At 33.9% G+C, this 17,831-nt stretch overlaps 1 protein-coding gene across 3 annotated transcripts; it reads right to left on the reverse strand.

Annotated features, from left to right (window-relative positions):
- Positions 1 to 10,065: 10,065 nt before the first annotated feature.
- Positions 10,066 to 15,617, reverse strand: LOC136220152 (probable receptor-like protein kinase At5g18500). Of its 3 annotated transcripts, XM_066007869.1 has the most exons (9): positions 15,267 to 15,615; positions 13,647 to 13,710; positions 13,067 to 13,561; positions 12,852 to 12,956; positions 12,212 to 12,334; positions 11,962 to 12,132; positions 11,643 to 11,772; positions 11,257 to 11,469; positions 10,066 to 10,482 (listed from the first exon to the last, which is right to left on the reverse strand). In XM_066007869.1, exons 3-9 carry the CDS (start codon positions 13,534 to 13,536, stop codon positions 10,348 to 10,350), a joined length of 1,347 nt encoding a protein of 448 aa, XP_065863941.1. In that variant the 5' UTR covers positions 13,537 to 13,561; positions 13,647 to 13,710; positions 15,267 to 15,615; the 3' UTR covers positions 10,066 to 10,347. The 3 variants fall into 3 exon arrangements, with proteins under 3 accessions (XP_065863941.1, XP_065863940.1, XP_065863939.1); XM_066007868.1 differs by having other exon boundaries at positions 13,067 to 13,703; positions 15,267 to 15,617; XM_066007867.1 differs by having other exon boundaries at positions 13,067 to 13,710; positions 15,267 to 15,616.
- Between the last annotated feature and the right edge of the window lie 2,214 nt (positions 15,618 to 17,831).

A 17,831-nucleotide genomic window follows, 5' to 3' on the forward strand; every position in this document is an offset into this window, starting at 1 on the left:
AACCCATCTATTCCGAATTGGTAAAGGAATTCTATGCCAATTTAAGAGCTGCTGATGATGACCGTGACTACATGGTTTCCAAGGTCAAGGGAAAAGAAATCTTCGTCAATCCTCCCTATCTCGCTAAACTGCTCAAACTGACCACTGAAGGAACCAAACTCAGAACCACGAATGACCACGCTAAAATTGACTACCCTTCGGAGTTCTGTAAACCCGCTGGTCACGTAGGAGAAATTTCTAGCACTTTTATGGGACAAAATCAGAAGATGGCCCATTATATTCTGACAAACTTCATTTTCCCCAAAGTCAACTCCACATCCTCAGCGTCAAATTTTGAGCAGTGCTTCATTTGGCACATGATGACCTACCAACCACTTAATATGCCTGTGTTTCTCATCGGGGCCTTCCAATGAAGTACAGGCACACTCAGGTTAGGCTCACTAATCACCAAGATACTCAAAGACTACAGGGTGAGCTTGGTTAAAGAGATTAATGTTTGGGGAACAGAAATTACTGCAGCCATACTGTTCGGCTTGGCCTATGACCAACCCCTCAAACCCAAGAAAGGAAAGGGGGTTGTGATTGAAGAAGGACAGAATGTAGCATCTAAGAAGGGAAAGAAAGTGTTGGTGAAACCAACTGACCGAACTCGATAAGACAAAAAGCGGAAAGCTGACCAGTCCGCAAAGGATGTCAACACAGCTCCGAAGAAGCTGAGAATAATATCCAGTGCTAAGAAAGTTGATGCTGAGCAAGGTCAGCAGGTACCTAAGTCAGCAGAGAAAAGGCCAGTTGAGCCTGAGGAAGTCAAAAGTGAGGAAATTCTGGAGACACCTCTGAGGAAGAAGAAGAAAGTATCTGGTCTGACCCCGAGATGCACTACCACTTAACTGTGTAATCTCTGAGGATTCACACTTAGTAAGAAGCCAAGAGATTGATCTTGAGAAAACCCCTATTGACCAGGAAGATGAATTGGGAGATTTTGGAGGACAGTTTGAAGCTGAGCAAACAGCAAAGGTTGATGATGAGCAAGATAAGGATGCCGTTGAGCAAGCTAAGTCAGTTGATGCCGAGCCAACTGAATCACAAGCTGACCAAGCAGTGAGAGCTTGAGCTGTGAGGAGTCTCAATGCTGCCCTAGGGCTCAATTCTTCATCTGAGTCTCTTGACTCAATTGTTGCTGACCCTTCGCCTCCAACCAGAACGGTCAGTTCTGAAAAGCGTTTCAAACGCAAAGCTCACAAGTCCAACTCCCTAGACCTATTGGCTGATTCTCCACTTAGAGAACCAATCACTGACCTAACTGGACTTCAGTACGAATTCTTCTCCTCCGTTGTCGAGCCAACTCTAGATCAATTCACACAAAAGCAAGCCTCTGTTACTCATACTGAGGAACAAGCCAAGACTCCTGAAAATCCAATTTCTGCCGAGCAAGAGCTCGAAGTTCAAGCTGCTCAAGAAGGTGAGCGAGCAAAGGAAAATCATGTTCAAGTAAATTATAAAGTGTCTCCTCCTGCACCAACTCAACTTTAGACCGATACTGAGCAGGTCAACATCTCTGCCGATCCACCTCTTCCTAACCCAGTATCGCAGATCTGGAAAACAACCTACTCCTCCACCATCTGGTACTACTCAAATTCCGGCCGCTGAGCACAATCCTGAGACAACTTATGCTTACCTACATGCAACTGAGTCGGGGCGCAGAATCATTGACTTAGCTCAATCCCTACTCCAGGATTTTAACCAATCTCATGTCGATGCTGCTGGGTCGATTAATGTTGAGTCAACACCACTTTCTTCAGTCACTCAGCTCCTGAATGAGATCAAGGGTCTCAAAGATCTTGTGAGTGTCATAACCACCTTTCAATCTCAACAACCCAAGCAAGACTCAATAATGAGGCTGGCTGAACTCCAGTTAATGATGGTGAACCACATCCCTCCAAGGACAAATCAACAATCTTTCAGCTGTGAACTCGGCATATGAAACTTCTGCTGAGTTAAATCAACACTTCACCAAGCTGAACTCTGAGCTAATCGGTGCTCGTGAGTCAATTTCCTCCTCTTCCCAGTGTTCCATCGAGCAAATTGGCGAAGCCATCCGTCTACTCAACTTGAGTAAAGAAGAGATGGATACTGACCTGGTGAAGACTAATGAAATTCTGCAATACTCGCAAGCCACATTCAAACACGTCCGCTATACCAATGCTCAACGTCAGTTCTACGATTCGGCTTTGCTCAAAATGTATCATCAAGCTTATGCCAAGATGACTGACACGCTCACCTGGATCGGGAAATCACAAGAATATATTCTCAGTATGCTTAGTGCATCCATTCGAGTCGGTCTTAGGGAGAGCACAAAACAACTTAAGGCGTACTCAGTGAAATTGACTCGTGTTGTTCTTAATGACACTTTCGCTCCTCCTCAGCACGATGCTGGCAAAACAAGGGAGAAAGACCAAGCTGATGGAACTCAGCAAAACTTGGGGGAAACATCCGGCAATCAGCAACAAAGAACTGCCAAAGGAAAAGGCAAAGTTAATCCTGCTCACCAAGCTCAAGTCAACAGGAAGAAATAAGACTGTCTAGTTTTAGTACTTGACTTGTAGTTTATCTGGCATGTTCTTTCATATTTTGTATGCTGACAATCTATCTATTTTTAAGCATCTTTTCATTTAAACTGACTTATCTATATGCTTACTTGTTGTGCTATATGCTGAACTATCTTAAAAGAACAAACACACTAAAATTAAAAGGGAACATGCATGAGAAAAATGCTCAACACACACTTGCTCTAATACATGAATCCATATATGTAATCTCTCTGATACCTAAACTAACCGTGTATCAAACTGAGTAAATACATGTTCCAGGTATTAAACTCTTCTGAAAGCTGGCCTAGGCTCATCTGAATTAGATCTTGGAAGGTCTAGAATTGAACTAAGTCAGTATAGGCATGTCTTACCTTTTACTCGATTAAATCTTAGAAGGTTTAGAGTTAAGATAATAGATGCAACCCTTACGGGGGAGTAACTTCAGAAGAATGTAAGGTAATTCAATCATGGGGAATTTCAAAACTGAGTTCCATAACTAAATATTTTGCCAACATCAAAATGGGGGAGTTTGTTGAAACACCTTTCCACATAATTTTGATTTGATAAAATGATTTAAGCTAATCCATGATTAAGACAATTAAATTTAAGTGCTTTGATTTAATTGTACTAATGGGTTTGTTCAATGTTAAGTATAAAAATATTTATAAGAACAAGAATCAAGTAAGACATAACTTAGTCAGCATGATAACATAGCACGGGCCGAGTAAAGAATAACTCAGTACAAAAAAAGGAAAGTCTTCTTCAGTATCGAAGCTTACAAATGAAGCTAATCACAGAAGCTGAGTAGAAAGCAACTCAACATGAAAGAAGAGAAGTCTTCTTCGGAACTATATCTTGCAGAACTAAGCTGACCTTGGAAGCTGAGTGAAAAAGCAACTCAGTATCGGAAATAGCAACGATCAAAGACAACGGCTATCAAAGTCAAGCTGTGTGTTTTTCAGGACAGCACCAATGATCCGTTTGCTAAAAGACAAGATCCGACAGAGATCCGCGCTAAATCAAAAAGCTTTGGACAAATGCATGGATACAGTTTCGAGACGCATGGGTCAACTGTCCGCTAGCTAAAAGACGAAATCTGTGCTAGAAGACAAACCTGCGAGAAGAAGACAAGCCTAGTGCCTGCCGAATTCAGACGACAGGATTGGCCTGCAAATCTGAAGCTGGCCAGAATAATGACGCAAGCAAAGAGCCGTTTGAATTCAACGGATAGATCCGAATTCAAATGATTGTGTCTTCAGATTTCAACTATAAAAGGACAAGTACACTTCTTGGATCCTTGGCCGAAATACAAGAGAAAAAGGGTATACATACAGAATCACATCAAAACAAGAAAAAGATCTTACACCAAATTTCTATCTCTGTGTAAAAGCTAGATTGATCTTGTAATCATCTAAAGTGTTCTTTGTCTGAAAAAGAACAAGTTTGTATCAATTGTAAAATCGAGAGAGTTGTGTTGAGTACTCGGTTTTAAGTACTCAGTGGTAGAGAAATCTAGGTGTTCGGTTATAGCACTTAGTAGGAGTTGAGTAGACGAATAGAGGAAGGTACTCTTGCATATTCAACTGCCTTGTAAACGGTTTGTGCTCTAGCTTTAAAGAGCTCAGTATTGGATTGAAAAAACCCGAAGGGATTCTGGGGACTGGACGTAGGCGGAGAGGCCGAACCAGGATAAGTCGTGCTGAGTAACTTCTAACTCTCTCTCAATATATATTCGTATGTGTTGCTTGCTATATTTACTCAGTATATAAATTGTTTAAGCTGACACTGAGTAAATCAGAGTGCTGAGTTGAAAGCTGACCACAAAAGTGTCATTTTCCAACTCCCATGTAAAACAGTTCTAGTCAATATCTGACTAAAGCCGTCTTACGCCTCACTCTGCCGTGCTGACCAAAATTGAGTTGTGAAACTCAAAGAATTATATTAAGTCAGCATAATTAAAAATAAAAAGTTATATTAGTTCCTAACCCCCTCTCCCCCTAGAACTAATTACACCGGACCAACAATCAATTCCCTAATTTATCTCATAGTCTTTCCATAATTATCTTTCACACCTATCAATCTTAACAAAATTTCTAATTTATCTCTCCATTTTTTAATCATACTCAAATCCCAAAGAATATTAAACGGTAATATTATCCTTCATCTTCAATTCATCCTCTATATAATCAACTTTGTTCTCTAATCACCTCATTCTGAAACTTCCAATTGCCAATAGCATTTTCTTGTCTTTGAAAAACTCTACCATATTCTGATTTACTTGGTCTTCAGATGCAATTTGGAAGAAATGTATCAAAATCTTCAAATTTCAAGAACTTGGCCGCTAAAGTCCGTTAAGTGAGATGATTTTCAGATTTGGTTTTTTATTTCTCTGTTATCATGTTTTGTGTCCTGAAGAGCATAAAACCTGTTAGAACTATTTCATAATTTATAAATTTGAGAATTTTGCATCTAGAAATGCTCATAGACATCATTTTATATAAGAAATTGGATACTTAAAACAATATAAAATGTTTTTTTCATATGAGATATTTTTATTAGATCGTTTGTTAAATATAACAAAAAAATGTCATTTTTAAGTAATATTCTTTTATATAATTGACTTTAATACTTTATTTTTTACTTGTACTTATTTATTAGACCCCCACTTGGTAACTCGCCCTGGGCCTCTAATATCTCAGAATCGGCACTGCTTCGAACAATTGATGTATATTTGAGTATTTGATTGGACAATTATCTAATTCAGTCAGAATTTTTGATAAATTATCAAATCGGTCCTAAACTTCAAATGTTTCACACATTTTGACGGAAAGAAGTAATTAATGAAATAATTATAAATTCAAACCAGAATAATTGGTAAAATTATCCACTCGGTCCGCATCTTATCAAATTACATAATTTAGACCGAATTGAGTAATTAATTACAAAATCGGTCCAAATTTAAATACGGATGAAACAAAAAGATTTAATATCATTAACCAAATTCAAAGTACAAATGTATAATTGACTTTTTTTAATAAATATAAGAGCATTTTCAATAGAAAATGACTGATTGAATGTTTAGCGAGGGGGTAATAACTTTGTTAGCTTTAAAGAGTTATCATCTATTGAAATAAGAATAATTACTTAAAAATTTCAAACAATGTTCACCTTTTGCAAAGTTACCAAACTTTTTAATGATTTACTCCATTAGAGTATTTTCACATGCTCTTAGTTTGATTCTTAAATTAAAATTTGAAGAGAGAGACTTAAAAATCAGCCCCAACAGCTTTCTAGTAGCTCCTCAAATCACTAGGAGCATTTTCATCCCCTCTATTAATAAAGAGTCTTTCTCCACTCTTAATGTCCCTTAATTCCTTTTTTATTAATAATTTATTATCAAGTCTCTCTCATTTCACTGTTGATAAATATAAGTTAGAGATAATATGTCTTAGTCACTCTCAAATCACTAAGAATCAATTGTTTATATTATTTTTAGAAGGTGAACTAAGAGTCTTTTGGAGATGCTCTAAGCATAGATAACATTTTTTTAAGGTTTAATATATATGTTGCCCCTTGTACTTATCTCAAAACCTCAATTACCCCTGAACTTTCAAAAGTTCCAAATGACTCATATTCTTGTCTAATTACATTCGATAACCTGATATTTTTATCCAATTATATTCAGTAACTCTTTTATTTTTTTCTAATTTCATTCACGAACCTCAAAACTTTAACAGTCCCATAAATTTTTAGAAGTTTCTAATTATTTGTCTATTTGACATTTTTTTATACATAGCGAGCATTTTGACACGTGGTGAAGCTATTTTCTGCATCCAACAAATTCTATTGAGAAATTGAGAGTTATTTAATGCAATTGAACAAGAATATGAGTATAACACCCTACCCAATACCATGTAGATATTATCCGCTCTGGTCCAAATCGAACACCTTGGGCCTCACGATTTTCAAACGCGTCTATATGTATTGGATTATCATTTTACTAATAAGCCTCAATCACTTCCTCTCCACTTTCGATGTGGAATTCAGTTCATTCCTACCCCCATCGTCATCCCTTAGGGCCGCTCTTTGCTCAGGCCTTCTACCTCGGCGCCACCCACTCCGGACCGGGTCGTTACAATGAGTCATTTGGAATTTTTAAAAGTTCAGAGGGCAATTGAAGTTTTGAACCAAGTATATGGGTCAATAGGGCAAGGTAGGGGCCGATACAGGTCCTCCGGCCGATGGAACCACAATGGCCACAAGTAGTTTCAGCCTCCTCTTTCCAAAAAAAAAAAAAAAAAAAAAAAAAAAATTAGACCAGACGTTGAATTAGCACCCCCAAAATTGGCCATGGTCCTATTAAGCTCTCTCTCAATCTAAAATTTTAATTTTTTTTTCCGCCTGTTAGACCCTTTTTAAATCTAAAATTCTATTTTTTTTTATTAAGCCCTCCCTAAATCCGATTTTTTCTATTAGACGCAATTTTTTATTAAGAATCTTAAATACAATATAGCTTAATTTTGAAAAATTTTACATTGGCATTTAAATATTTGTTCTTGATCACTTAGATTATAACACATATATATATGGAAAAAAAATTGAACAAGTTCGATTTAATAAAAGAAAATTACATATACACGTGTAAAATTGACCTTCTAATCGAACAATCCTATATTTGCCACTGGGGCAAGGCTATTATTTTAATATCATAGAAGACATGAGACATACCTTAAAACAAGCATGTGGTTTAATAAACTATCTATTTCAAATAAAAAGTAACCGTTGCACTTCATTTCTTTTTAATCTATTTTTCTACTTTCCATGAAAGGGAAATCTGATAACAACTCAAACATTGACTATTTCCAAAACAATAAATAAATAAATAAATAAAAATAGTGAGAAATTATTATTAAAAAAATAATAATAAAAACAAAAATCACCAGTACCTGTACAAACCACTCGTGCATAGAACTGCTCATGGACTGGGCCCAGCAATGTTGATCCTAAGCCCAGTCCAGTTTGCTGTTAATTTAGATAGGCTTAGACCTAACTGGATTCGGATGCAAAAATCAAATCTCAAACACCGTCCATATAAACCCACCTAAATATATATGTATAATTTTTAATTATAAAAAATTAAATTTATACGTAAAAATAAAAATTAATATATAAATATAAATTTTTTTTATTAATATTAATAGACGGGCCGCGCTATTTTAATTTTTATAAATCTCAAGCCCACCCAAAAAAGAGACGGACTTTAGCAGGCTTGGACCGAGCTGGGTCTAGCAACAAATTTTTATGTCCAAGTCCAACCCAGAAAACACGGGTCTGGATCCGGGCCTGTGAACAGGTCTATTCTTGGAGGATGTTTTATGACAAGCCACGAACCATTAACGAGCAATATTCAAGAATTGTTTGTCTTTTCATATTGAAAATAAGAGTTTAGGTGTTTGGTTAGCAAGAGAGTTTTAAGTGTTTTAGTTAGGAACTGTTGTTTGTCTTTTCATAAATGAAAAGTAGTTTTTTATAAAAGCAGGACATCTCTGTCCCACAGTATGTAAACCAAACGGGCCATTAAAGTTGTTCAGAACTATATTTATCATGTAATCACATTTTTTATTTTCCAAAATAACCATTTATGAAGCTTCATTTCTCTAAAAATTCATTCTCTCCTCTAACCAAACAATACATAGATGACCTCAAAACAAAATTTTTAAGAATTAAAATTGCTTAGAATATTATAAATTCTCAGAATCTTTTATTTTGAGGTGTCAGTTGAAATTTAATGACCATAATATCAAAAATTGTAAAGTTGAGTAACTTTTATATTACGTTTTATGGTTTGATAGACATACCGTGAAAATGAATAAAATTCAATGATTATAGATGTAATTTACCCTAAAAATATGATAACAACTTTTCTCAAACATTGACTATTTCAAATGAAAATTTTCTGTCTTTTTTTTATTTTTTCTCCCCCCAACACCAATTCAATATTATAATATTTTGGAATGTTGGATTAATTAGCCAAATATTCGAATTGATATTTAAATTTCATTGCAGTATATTAATAATGAGTAAAGATAATTTGTAAACTATTCAAGTTCGATCAAAGCTCAGATTAATAGGGCTCAACTTGAATTTGAAATCAGCTTAAGTATTAACGAGTCTGAATCTGAACTTCCTTAAATTCGATTTAAAAGTTCGCGAACAAATTCGATTATTTTTTAATTTTTTCATTAATTTTTTGTTTTTTAATTAGATCGCGTAAATTTGTTCTAAATTATATATCAAATTTATTTTATAAAGTTTAAATTTAGTGTTTCCTTCATTAGAGTGCTGAAGTTAAATAACAAAATATTAAAACATTCATTCGAATCGTGTCATTCATGAGTTTTTTTCAAGCCAAGCCTATTTTTGGTCTGTAGAGCTCAAGTCGAGCCTAAAATTCTAAGCTCAACGAGCTTCAAGGCCCAATCTTTTCGATTCTTAAACCGAGTCAAGCCTATCAATTTGACTTTTTAACTAGGGATAAGATTTGTTTAAATTGAAAAGTCAATACTATTTTAAGCTTAATAGATCTATAGTACAACCTAAAACTTCAACTACCTCTAAATTTTCAAAAAGTTTTAAACAACTCTTTATTTTTATCCGATTGCATTCAATAACTCATCTATTTTTATCCAATTACATTCAGTAACACCTCTATTCTTATCCAATTACATTCAATAACCTCAAAACTTCAACTGACCGCTGAACTTTTAAAAGTTCCAAATGCTCATTTATTCTTGTCCAATTGTATTCAATAACACCTCTATTTTTACCCAATTACATTCAATAATACATCTATTCTTATCCAATTACATTCAAACGTCGACTATTTCCAAAAAAAAAATTGTGAAAAATTATTATTAAATAAATATAAAATAAAATAAAAAACAAAAATCACCAATATCTGTACAAACCACTCGGGGGGTTGTTTTTTTAATATCTAACGATTATTTTATATCAAAATATCATAATAAATTAGTAACTTTTTTATAAAAAAAATATGTACATAGACAATATAACCAACCATTGTTGCTGGTTACATTATCTGTAACCAGCCATTATTGGTTGGTTACAGATTAAAGAGTAACCAGCAAAATGGTTACATTTTGTTGGTTACTATGTAATGTAGCCAGTACAATATTAAATGTTTTTGTTTTTTTTTTCAAAATATTATAATTAAATTTTTTTATATATAAAAATTAATATTATTAATTTATTGGGCATGGGAATTCTCCGAAATACGGAGAGAGGATGGGGATGAAAAAATTCCCGAATCATTTAATGGGGATTCCCCGAAACCGTCCCGTTGCCACCCCTACAATTGCATTCAATAACCTCTCTATGTTTGTCCAATTGCATTCAATAACACATCTATTCTTATCCAATTACATTCAAACATCGACTATTTCCAAAAAAAAAATACCAAAAAATTATTATTAAATAAATATAAAATAAAAAAACAAAAATCACCAATATCTGTACAAACCACTCCTGGGGGGTTGTTTTTTGACAAACCACAAACTAATCTTTCTCTACAATCTATTAAATTCTAACAATTTTTCAAATGAAACTTTTCTTTCTTTCTTCTTTGATTTCTTTCTCCCCTCAACATCATCAATTCAATAGTGTATAAGATTTTGGAATGTCAAAAGAATGTATGTGTGTTGCATATATTTGAAACTCGAAACTAATCTCGTGCTGTCTATTTCGGATTATGGCTCCTTCTACCATCCGTTCGTGTACCTGGATTGTCGCTCTTATCAGCATCGGAGTTCTCCTTTAGTGCTTCGGTTTCTCCTATCCCTGACGCTTGACTACTCCTTCTGCGTCTTCGATCCTGAATGGAGAGAGTTAGTTCGTTAGTTAGTTAGTTCATTGTCGTGTTACTAAATCTATGAAGCACCCATACTTCTAAGAGGTTGAGTATGCGGATCGGATACTCCGGGGATACTTACGGGATAAGGCAGAACAAATATACCTTTTTTATTTTACTTAAGGGATATGTACGGGATACGGCAAAACAAATATCCCCTTTTCTATTTTTTTATTTTACTCATGGGGATGCACGGGGGTACATACGGGATACGGCAAAATAAATATCCCCTTTTTCATTTTTTATTTTACTTATGGGGATACACGGGGACACATTTCAGAGTTAATTAGGTAAAATTTAGAAAAAAAATTAAATAACTTTATAAAAATAAGGATTGATATATAAAAAAATTAAATATAAATAATTAATTAAACCAGCACGGACCCGCCTTTTTATTTGCAAAAAAAATAAATAAATAAAAAACTAAAAGCTAATCAGTATTATTCGTAGATGAAGATCATGAAAATGATTCTAATGAATTATGAATGTGATCTGCGGTTTATAATTACTTATTAATGTTATTTATGGTATATCTATATATATATATATATATATATATATAAAATTTGGTGTATCCCTGCCGTGTCCGTATCTCATATTTTAAAAAAATGTCGTTTGTCGTACCCCTGCCCATATGCCCATATCGGTGCTTCATGGTAGTAAACTCTCTCGGAATCTGTTTTCGTTTTATAAATTGCAACTTTCCATCATCAAAGAGGGAATTTTTTAGAATCTTACCTCTCTGGGTACAGGGTATTCGTCTGACTCGATCATGCGGACTACTTGACTCATCTTTGGTCTTTTTTCAGAATCTGGATCAACGCATCTTAAAGCAGTAAGAAGAGCTCGTTTAAGGGCGCTTGTTGATGGTCTTGTCTCAATCATTGGGTCTACGACTTCTTCCGAACGCCTTCTTGCAACCATCATCTTCAACCACTCTACCAGATTAACCTGAAAGGTTTAACCGATACCATAATATCAATGCCACCGTCGTGTATGTTTCACAATGAATGGCATAAATAAGCGCAGAAAAAATAATACTGGTACTCGTAAATGCATTGACAGTGCGTTTGAAATATAACCAAGCAATGCAAATCTGAAGCTGTCAAAACGGAAATGGATACCTCATTATCAGGGCGAGCGTAATCAACCGGATCTCTTCCAGTAATTGCTTCCAAAAGCACAACCCCGAAGCTATAAACGTCACTCTTCTCATTCAGAAGACCGGAATTGGCATATTCTGGAGCAACATAGCTGGACCGTCATTAGAAAGAGGAAAGTTAGCACAAAAATAGTAAATACATGAGAAATCTGAATATGATATTTTCCACGAAATTAGAGAAGTAACTTCAATTATGGAAACAATCTTAGATAAAACAAATCAAATAAATAAAGAATAATGACACAGCATTTAATTACACGCAACCGATCCGAAGAACTTACCCAAATGTACCCATGACTCTAGTTGTAATATGACTTTTTCCAGCACCAAGCAATTTGGCCAGACCAAAATCAGATATCTTAGCTTCAAAGTTGTCGTCAATTAATATGTTGCTGGATTTTATGTCACGATGTACCACTTTTGGCTCGATGGCCTCGTGCAAATAGGACAGCCTGAAGTACACAATCACGAGTTAAAATGGACTCAAAACCTCCATAATAGTACAAACAACTCGAAGGAAGATGAGCTTACGCCTTAGCAGTGCCAAGTAGAATCTTCATGCGAGCTTCCCACGTAAGATAACCGTGCTGGCGCATACCCCCATGGAGCCACTGCTCTAAATTGCCATTATTGACATACTCGTATACCAATAACCTGACATTTATAGCAGAAAGATGAAGAATGAGATGCAGAACATAACCGGAATCACAAGAAAAACCACAGGCCGTTCTTTTTAAAACTACAAATATGACTGAACCGGAGACTTTTTAGCTTTAGAATTTAAAGATTTGAAGCACTCGTCATAATGGACATACAGTTAGGAGTAGCTACATTTTATGAGGTACTCATCGGAAATTTATGAGTCAATAACTTTCCAAAAATACGGTCAAAACTTTGATAGTAAATTCAAGCTTGGGACAACAAATTTGTAGGATGCAACTATGTTGCACGAAAACGGAAACTGAAACAAAATCGGAAACCAGGAAACGTTATGGAAAAGGAAAAGAAACTGAAATGGATACGAAATGTGGAAACACTAGTGAAGAAGAGTTTTCGTGCAACATGGATGTGCAATTATGAGTGGAAGAGTAAAGCTATCATGTGATATTCTAGCAGTTGAATTAAACTCTTTAGTAAAAGGCTGAATTCAGAACTCAGAAAGATAAAATACCTCTGTGTTCCTTCCATGCAATAACCGAGAAGTCGAACCAAGTTTTTATGCCGAACATGACCAATTGCCTCTACTTCAACTCTAAATTCCTTATCAGCTTGTCCTCTGTATTAAAGAAAAAAATAGACTGTCAAATAATGCATAATCTATGATAACAATTATACGAACATTCTGAAGCCTTCAATAGCTCGAAGGTAAGTTTGTGCGCAACTTACGGATTCAGAAGCTTCTTGACAGCGACAGGAGAACCATTCATCAGATGGCCCTGATAAACAATTCCAAATCCACCATCACCAATTATGTTATTCTTTGAGAACTGGTTTGTTGCAACCTGGAGATCTCTGAGAGTAAACCAATGACCCCAGCCCAAGTGCGAAAATTCAGGTAAGCCGGAAAGAGGCGAAGCAGCGGTGAGGGGATGCGAAGAAGGCCTGTAGGAAGAAGCTACCCCTGTGGTTCCCTCTTCTCCTACTTGAGACCCGGCACCATCTTTCTCAAAATGACCTAAGGAGCCTGATTGGCTACTATCATCGCCATTTTCTAATTGGATCAATACTTTCTCCGATTCTTTATCATTGAATTTATCATTAAGGCTGCGGAAAGTAGCATTGTTTGCTGAACTTTGATCAACGGAAATCTCTTTAATTTCCTCTGAAACTTTAGGCCTTTGAGTAACGGGAAGCATGGTGTTGTTTGTCTTGGTTTTCTTTCTATAAGTAAAGCAAAACGAAACCATCATGATCACTACACAAGCCACTCCTAGACAGATAGTGATAATTACCCACAACTCCATACCGATGTATTTCTTCGTTAAGCTTTCCTTAAGATCGGATGCCATTTTCGCTAATAAACCTGAAAACTGAAACAACCAAAATTTAAATTGCTGTAAAACAGAACAAACAATCTCATTTCACCACCAAATCAAAATCAAAATTTCTCTACTTCATCATTATTAATTCTAGCATAAACCTGAAAACTGAAACAACCAAAATTCAAATTGCAGAAAAACAGAACAAAAATCTCATTTCACCGCTAAATCAAAATCAAAATTTCTCTACTTCATCGTTATTAATTCTAGTATGAATCTGAAAACTGCAACAACCAAAATTCAAATTGCAGAAAAACAGAACAAAAATCTCATTTCACCACTAAATCAAAATCAAAATTTCTCTACTTCATCATTATTAATTCTAGTATAAACCTGAAATAGCCAAAACTGAAAATTGGTGTGAAACAGAACAAAAATCTCATTTCACCACCAAATCAAAATCAAAATTTCTCTACTTCATCATGATTAATTCTAGTATAAACCTGAAAACTGAAAGAGCCAAAACTGAAATCGGTGTAAAAACACAACAAAAATCTCATTTCACTACCAAACCAAAACCAAAATTTCTCTACTTCATCGTTATTACAAGCATAACAAGTTAAACTCCAACTATTAGACAATGACATCGAATATGAATTCTCAACAAGTTATGAATATAACACACAACCAGGAAAATGAAAAAAAAAAAAGCAAATCATATCAGAAAATGATCAGGAGCCCAATAAATGGCATGTTGACAGAATCGGACGACTTCAGTACAATTGTTCAAAATCAATTGAAAAAAAACAACAAAAAGTCCAGTGAGATCCCAGTAATACCTGATAATCGTACACACCAAACTGAAATCCAATAAATTCAAGCCCTAGAGAGTGTGAAAATGAAAAGACAAGTGGGAGAAAAGAGGGAAAGAGAAGATTGACATTGGTTTAAAAACAGAACAAAAATTTCATTTCACCACCAAATCAAAAACAAAATTTCTCTACTCCATCAGTATTAATTCTAGCATAAACCTGAACACTACAACAACCAAAATCCAAATTACTGTAAAAACAGAACAAAAATCTCATTTCACCACCAAATCAAAATCAATATTTCTCTACTTCATCACTATTAATTCTAGCATAAACCTGAAAACTGCAACAACCAAAATCCAAATTGCGTAAAAACAGAACAAAAATCTCATTTCACCACCAAATCAAAACCAAAATTTCTCTACTCCCATCACTATTAATTCTAGTATAAACCTGAAAACTGAAAGAGCCTGAAATTGCTGTAAAAACACAACAAAAATCTCATTTCACCACCAAATAAAAATCAAAATCTCTCTGCTTCATAACAAGCTAAACTCCAACTTTGACAATCAACTATTAGACAATGACATCAAATATGAATGCTCAACACGTTGTGTGTTACAAGGACAAAAAAAAAAAAAAATCATATCAGAAAATGATCAGGAGCCCAATAAATGCGTGTCGGCAGAATCCGAATTACATTTAAAACTTCCGGTAACAACACATTCGGCAGTACAATTGGTCAAAATCAATTGAAAAAAACAAAAAAAAAATCCAGTGAGATCCCAGTAATACCTGATAGTGAAACTGATAATCCCCCAAACGAAACTGAAATCCAATCAATTGAAGCCCTAGAGAGTGTGAAAACGAAAAGACACTGTCAAAAAAGAGGGAAAGAGAAGATTGACATTGCCAAAAATGTCGAGAATCGAGGGGATTTGTGTAGGGTTTCTTTCTTTCTTTCTTTCTTCAATGGAGGAAGATGATGAAAATTGGGTAAGAAGATGTGGAGTTGTCAGTAGTAGGTGATGAGGAAAGACATGCTTTACATATACATATACATATGTATAGATATAATAGATATAAACATATACATATAGTTTCTGATAATTACTTGTGTTTAGTCTTTATATATATTCGGTGAAAGAGAAGCATCGTCCCATTTTTAGAAGCTTTCTTTTTCCTTGTTGCTTCTTCATCTTCTCTTCCTTTTTTTTTTAATTTATTTTTATTAATAATTAAATAGGTAGTTGATAATTAATTAAACATAAACTTAATTAGTTGATTAAACTTAGTTCTCATTTCCTTTTTTATAGTTATCTTTTTTTTTCATTTCAAACTACTGTAATCGAGCCGAGCCGAGCCGAGCCGAACTCAGTTTAAAAAAAAATGGACGAGTTCAAGTTGAGCTGGGTTCGAGCTAAATATCTTATTCGTGCTAGGAGTGTGCATACTCGGTTAACCAGTTTATTAACAAAAAAATTAATCAGTCAATTTAATTTGGTTAATCTATTACTTTGATCGATCAATCTATATTTCGGTCCATTAATTGTTAGTGACTTTTTTTTATAGAAAAATAGTATTCACTTTAAAATAAATATATAATTATCTAAATATTTTAATAAAATTAATAAAATTAAAATTCAATTAAAAAATCACCTAAAATAAATTTTAAGTTATTTTAATATTATTAACATAAAAATTAAATATAATAAATAAGTTCTGCATGTATATACTAGTTTTATGCGTATTAGTACATAATTAGTTATTTTCCAATTTTGGTTAACTATCGGTTTTTGAAATGAAAAGTCGTAACCTAGTTCATCAGTTTCTACTAACCTATTTTATTCGTTCAGTTTCGGAAATCAATTTTGTGATTCTTTAGTTATTTTTGTGCAGCCCTAATGCGAGCTCGTCTCATTAAAGAAAATTATCTAACGGTGAGCTGCTCACAAGTAGCTTATTAATTATGTTCATAAACTTTACTCACGAACAATTCATTAATTATGTTTATAACCTACGTAGTTTTAAAAGCTACAAAACTAAAACTTCAAACAAAACTATATAGTTTTATATTTTTCTCTTTATAAAAAGTACAGTTATTAAAAAAAATCGAACTGATCTTATTTCACGAGCCTGTTCGTGAACATTATAATCAAGCTTGTTCTTAAAACTACAGCTTAACTTGCAAGCTTGTTCTTAGGGGGGAGAGATAACTTCAGATCAGAACTACAGAAAGCCTCAAACCCACATAGGGACTTATATATATATATATATATATATATATCGCTCCATTTATAGAAACTTCAACAATGACAATAGAAATCGAATCCAGATGAAGATATCACAAAACTATTTCTCATATATATCGCTTCATTTATAGAAACTCCAACAATGACAATGGAAATCGAATCCAGATAAAGATATCACAATAATCTTTTTCTCATATATATTGCTTCATTTATAGAAACTCCAACAATGACAGTGGAAATCGAATCCAGATGAAGATATCACAAGAATCTCTTTCTTACTGTTGAGCTCATTTTCATAAATAATATATCGTTATAAATCAGTTAATATCTACCAGCTATAATAAATTATAATAAATAGAAATATCAAACAATAAATAATACTATATCATTATATAAAAAATTAAACATACAAAATCCACAACTAAATGACAAATGAATTTATGAACATATCCTAAAAATTGATTTCCAATATCCTAAAAATTGATTTCCACTTAACTAAGAGTTTGATAATAAATTTCACCACTTAAAATTAATATATTAAATGTTTATTGGATTTAAATTTATTTAATAACACAATTTAAATATATCAATTAAGTTATAGAATCATTTATTCTGGTAAGTCAAAATATTTAACTTAAAATTTTAAATTGAGTATTTTAACTTAAAATATTGAACTTAACGTGGATGGCTTTATTATCTCGGGACCAGGTCTGCTGGGTTTAAGGATGGTGCTATGGGACTGCAACAACAAGTTTTATGGAGCTTTTTCCAAACTTGTACGGGGTGATTTCTTGCCTCGCGTAGGGGAAGCTATAGACATTCGAGAAGCTCTAAGTTGGCTCAATAGAAAGAGTATGGACAGTTATCTTGTTGAAACCAATGCAAAGGTGTTGGTTTTAGATATTAATCAACACTAGTTTTTGGCCCGTGCGATGCACGGATTCATCTTTAACATATAAATATTAACAAAAATATAATCTAATAATTACAATTAATGATATAAAAGTGCTATATAAATTAAATATTATTATTTTATTTTCACATTTAATTTAAATAATCTTTTTATAAATAAATATATTAATATATTATATTATATTTTTTATCAGTA

The sequence above is a fragment of the Euphorbia lathyris genome, chromosome 2, assembly GCF_963576675.1.
Source record: "Euphorbia lathyris chromosome 2, ddEupLath1.1, whole genome shotgun sequence".
NCBI classification, from domain to species: Eukaryota; Viridiplantae; Streptophyta; class Magnoliopsida; order Malpighiales; family Euphorbiaceae; genus Euphorbia; species Euphorbia lathyris.

What these genes read in the sequence shown, in the direction of transcription:
- LOC136220152 (XM_066007868.1), bottom strand. Translation starts at nt 13,689, where the DNA reads ATGGCATCCGATCTTAAGGAAAGCTTAACGAAGAAATACATCGGTATG. An exon ending in GTCAAGAAGCTTCTGAATCC is followed by an intron (nt 12,957 to 13,066) that starts GTAAGTTGCGCA and finishes TCTTTAATACAG; the next exon opens with AGGACAAGCTGATAAGGAAT. An exon ending in AATACCCTGTACCCAGAGAG is followed by an intron (nt 10,483 to 11,256) that starts GTAAGATTCTAA and finishes CTCTCCATTCAG; the next exon opens with GATCGAAGACGCAGAAGGAG.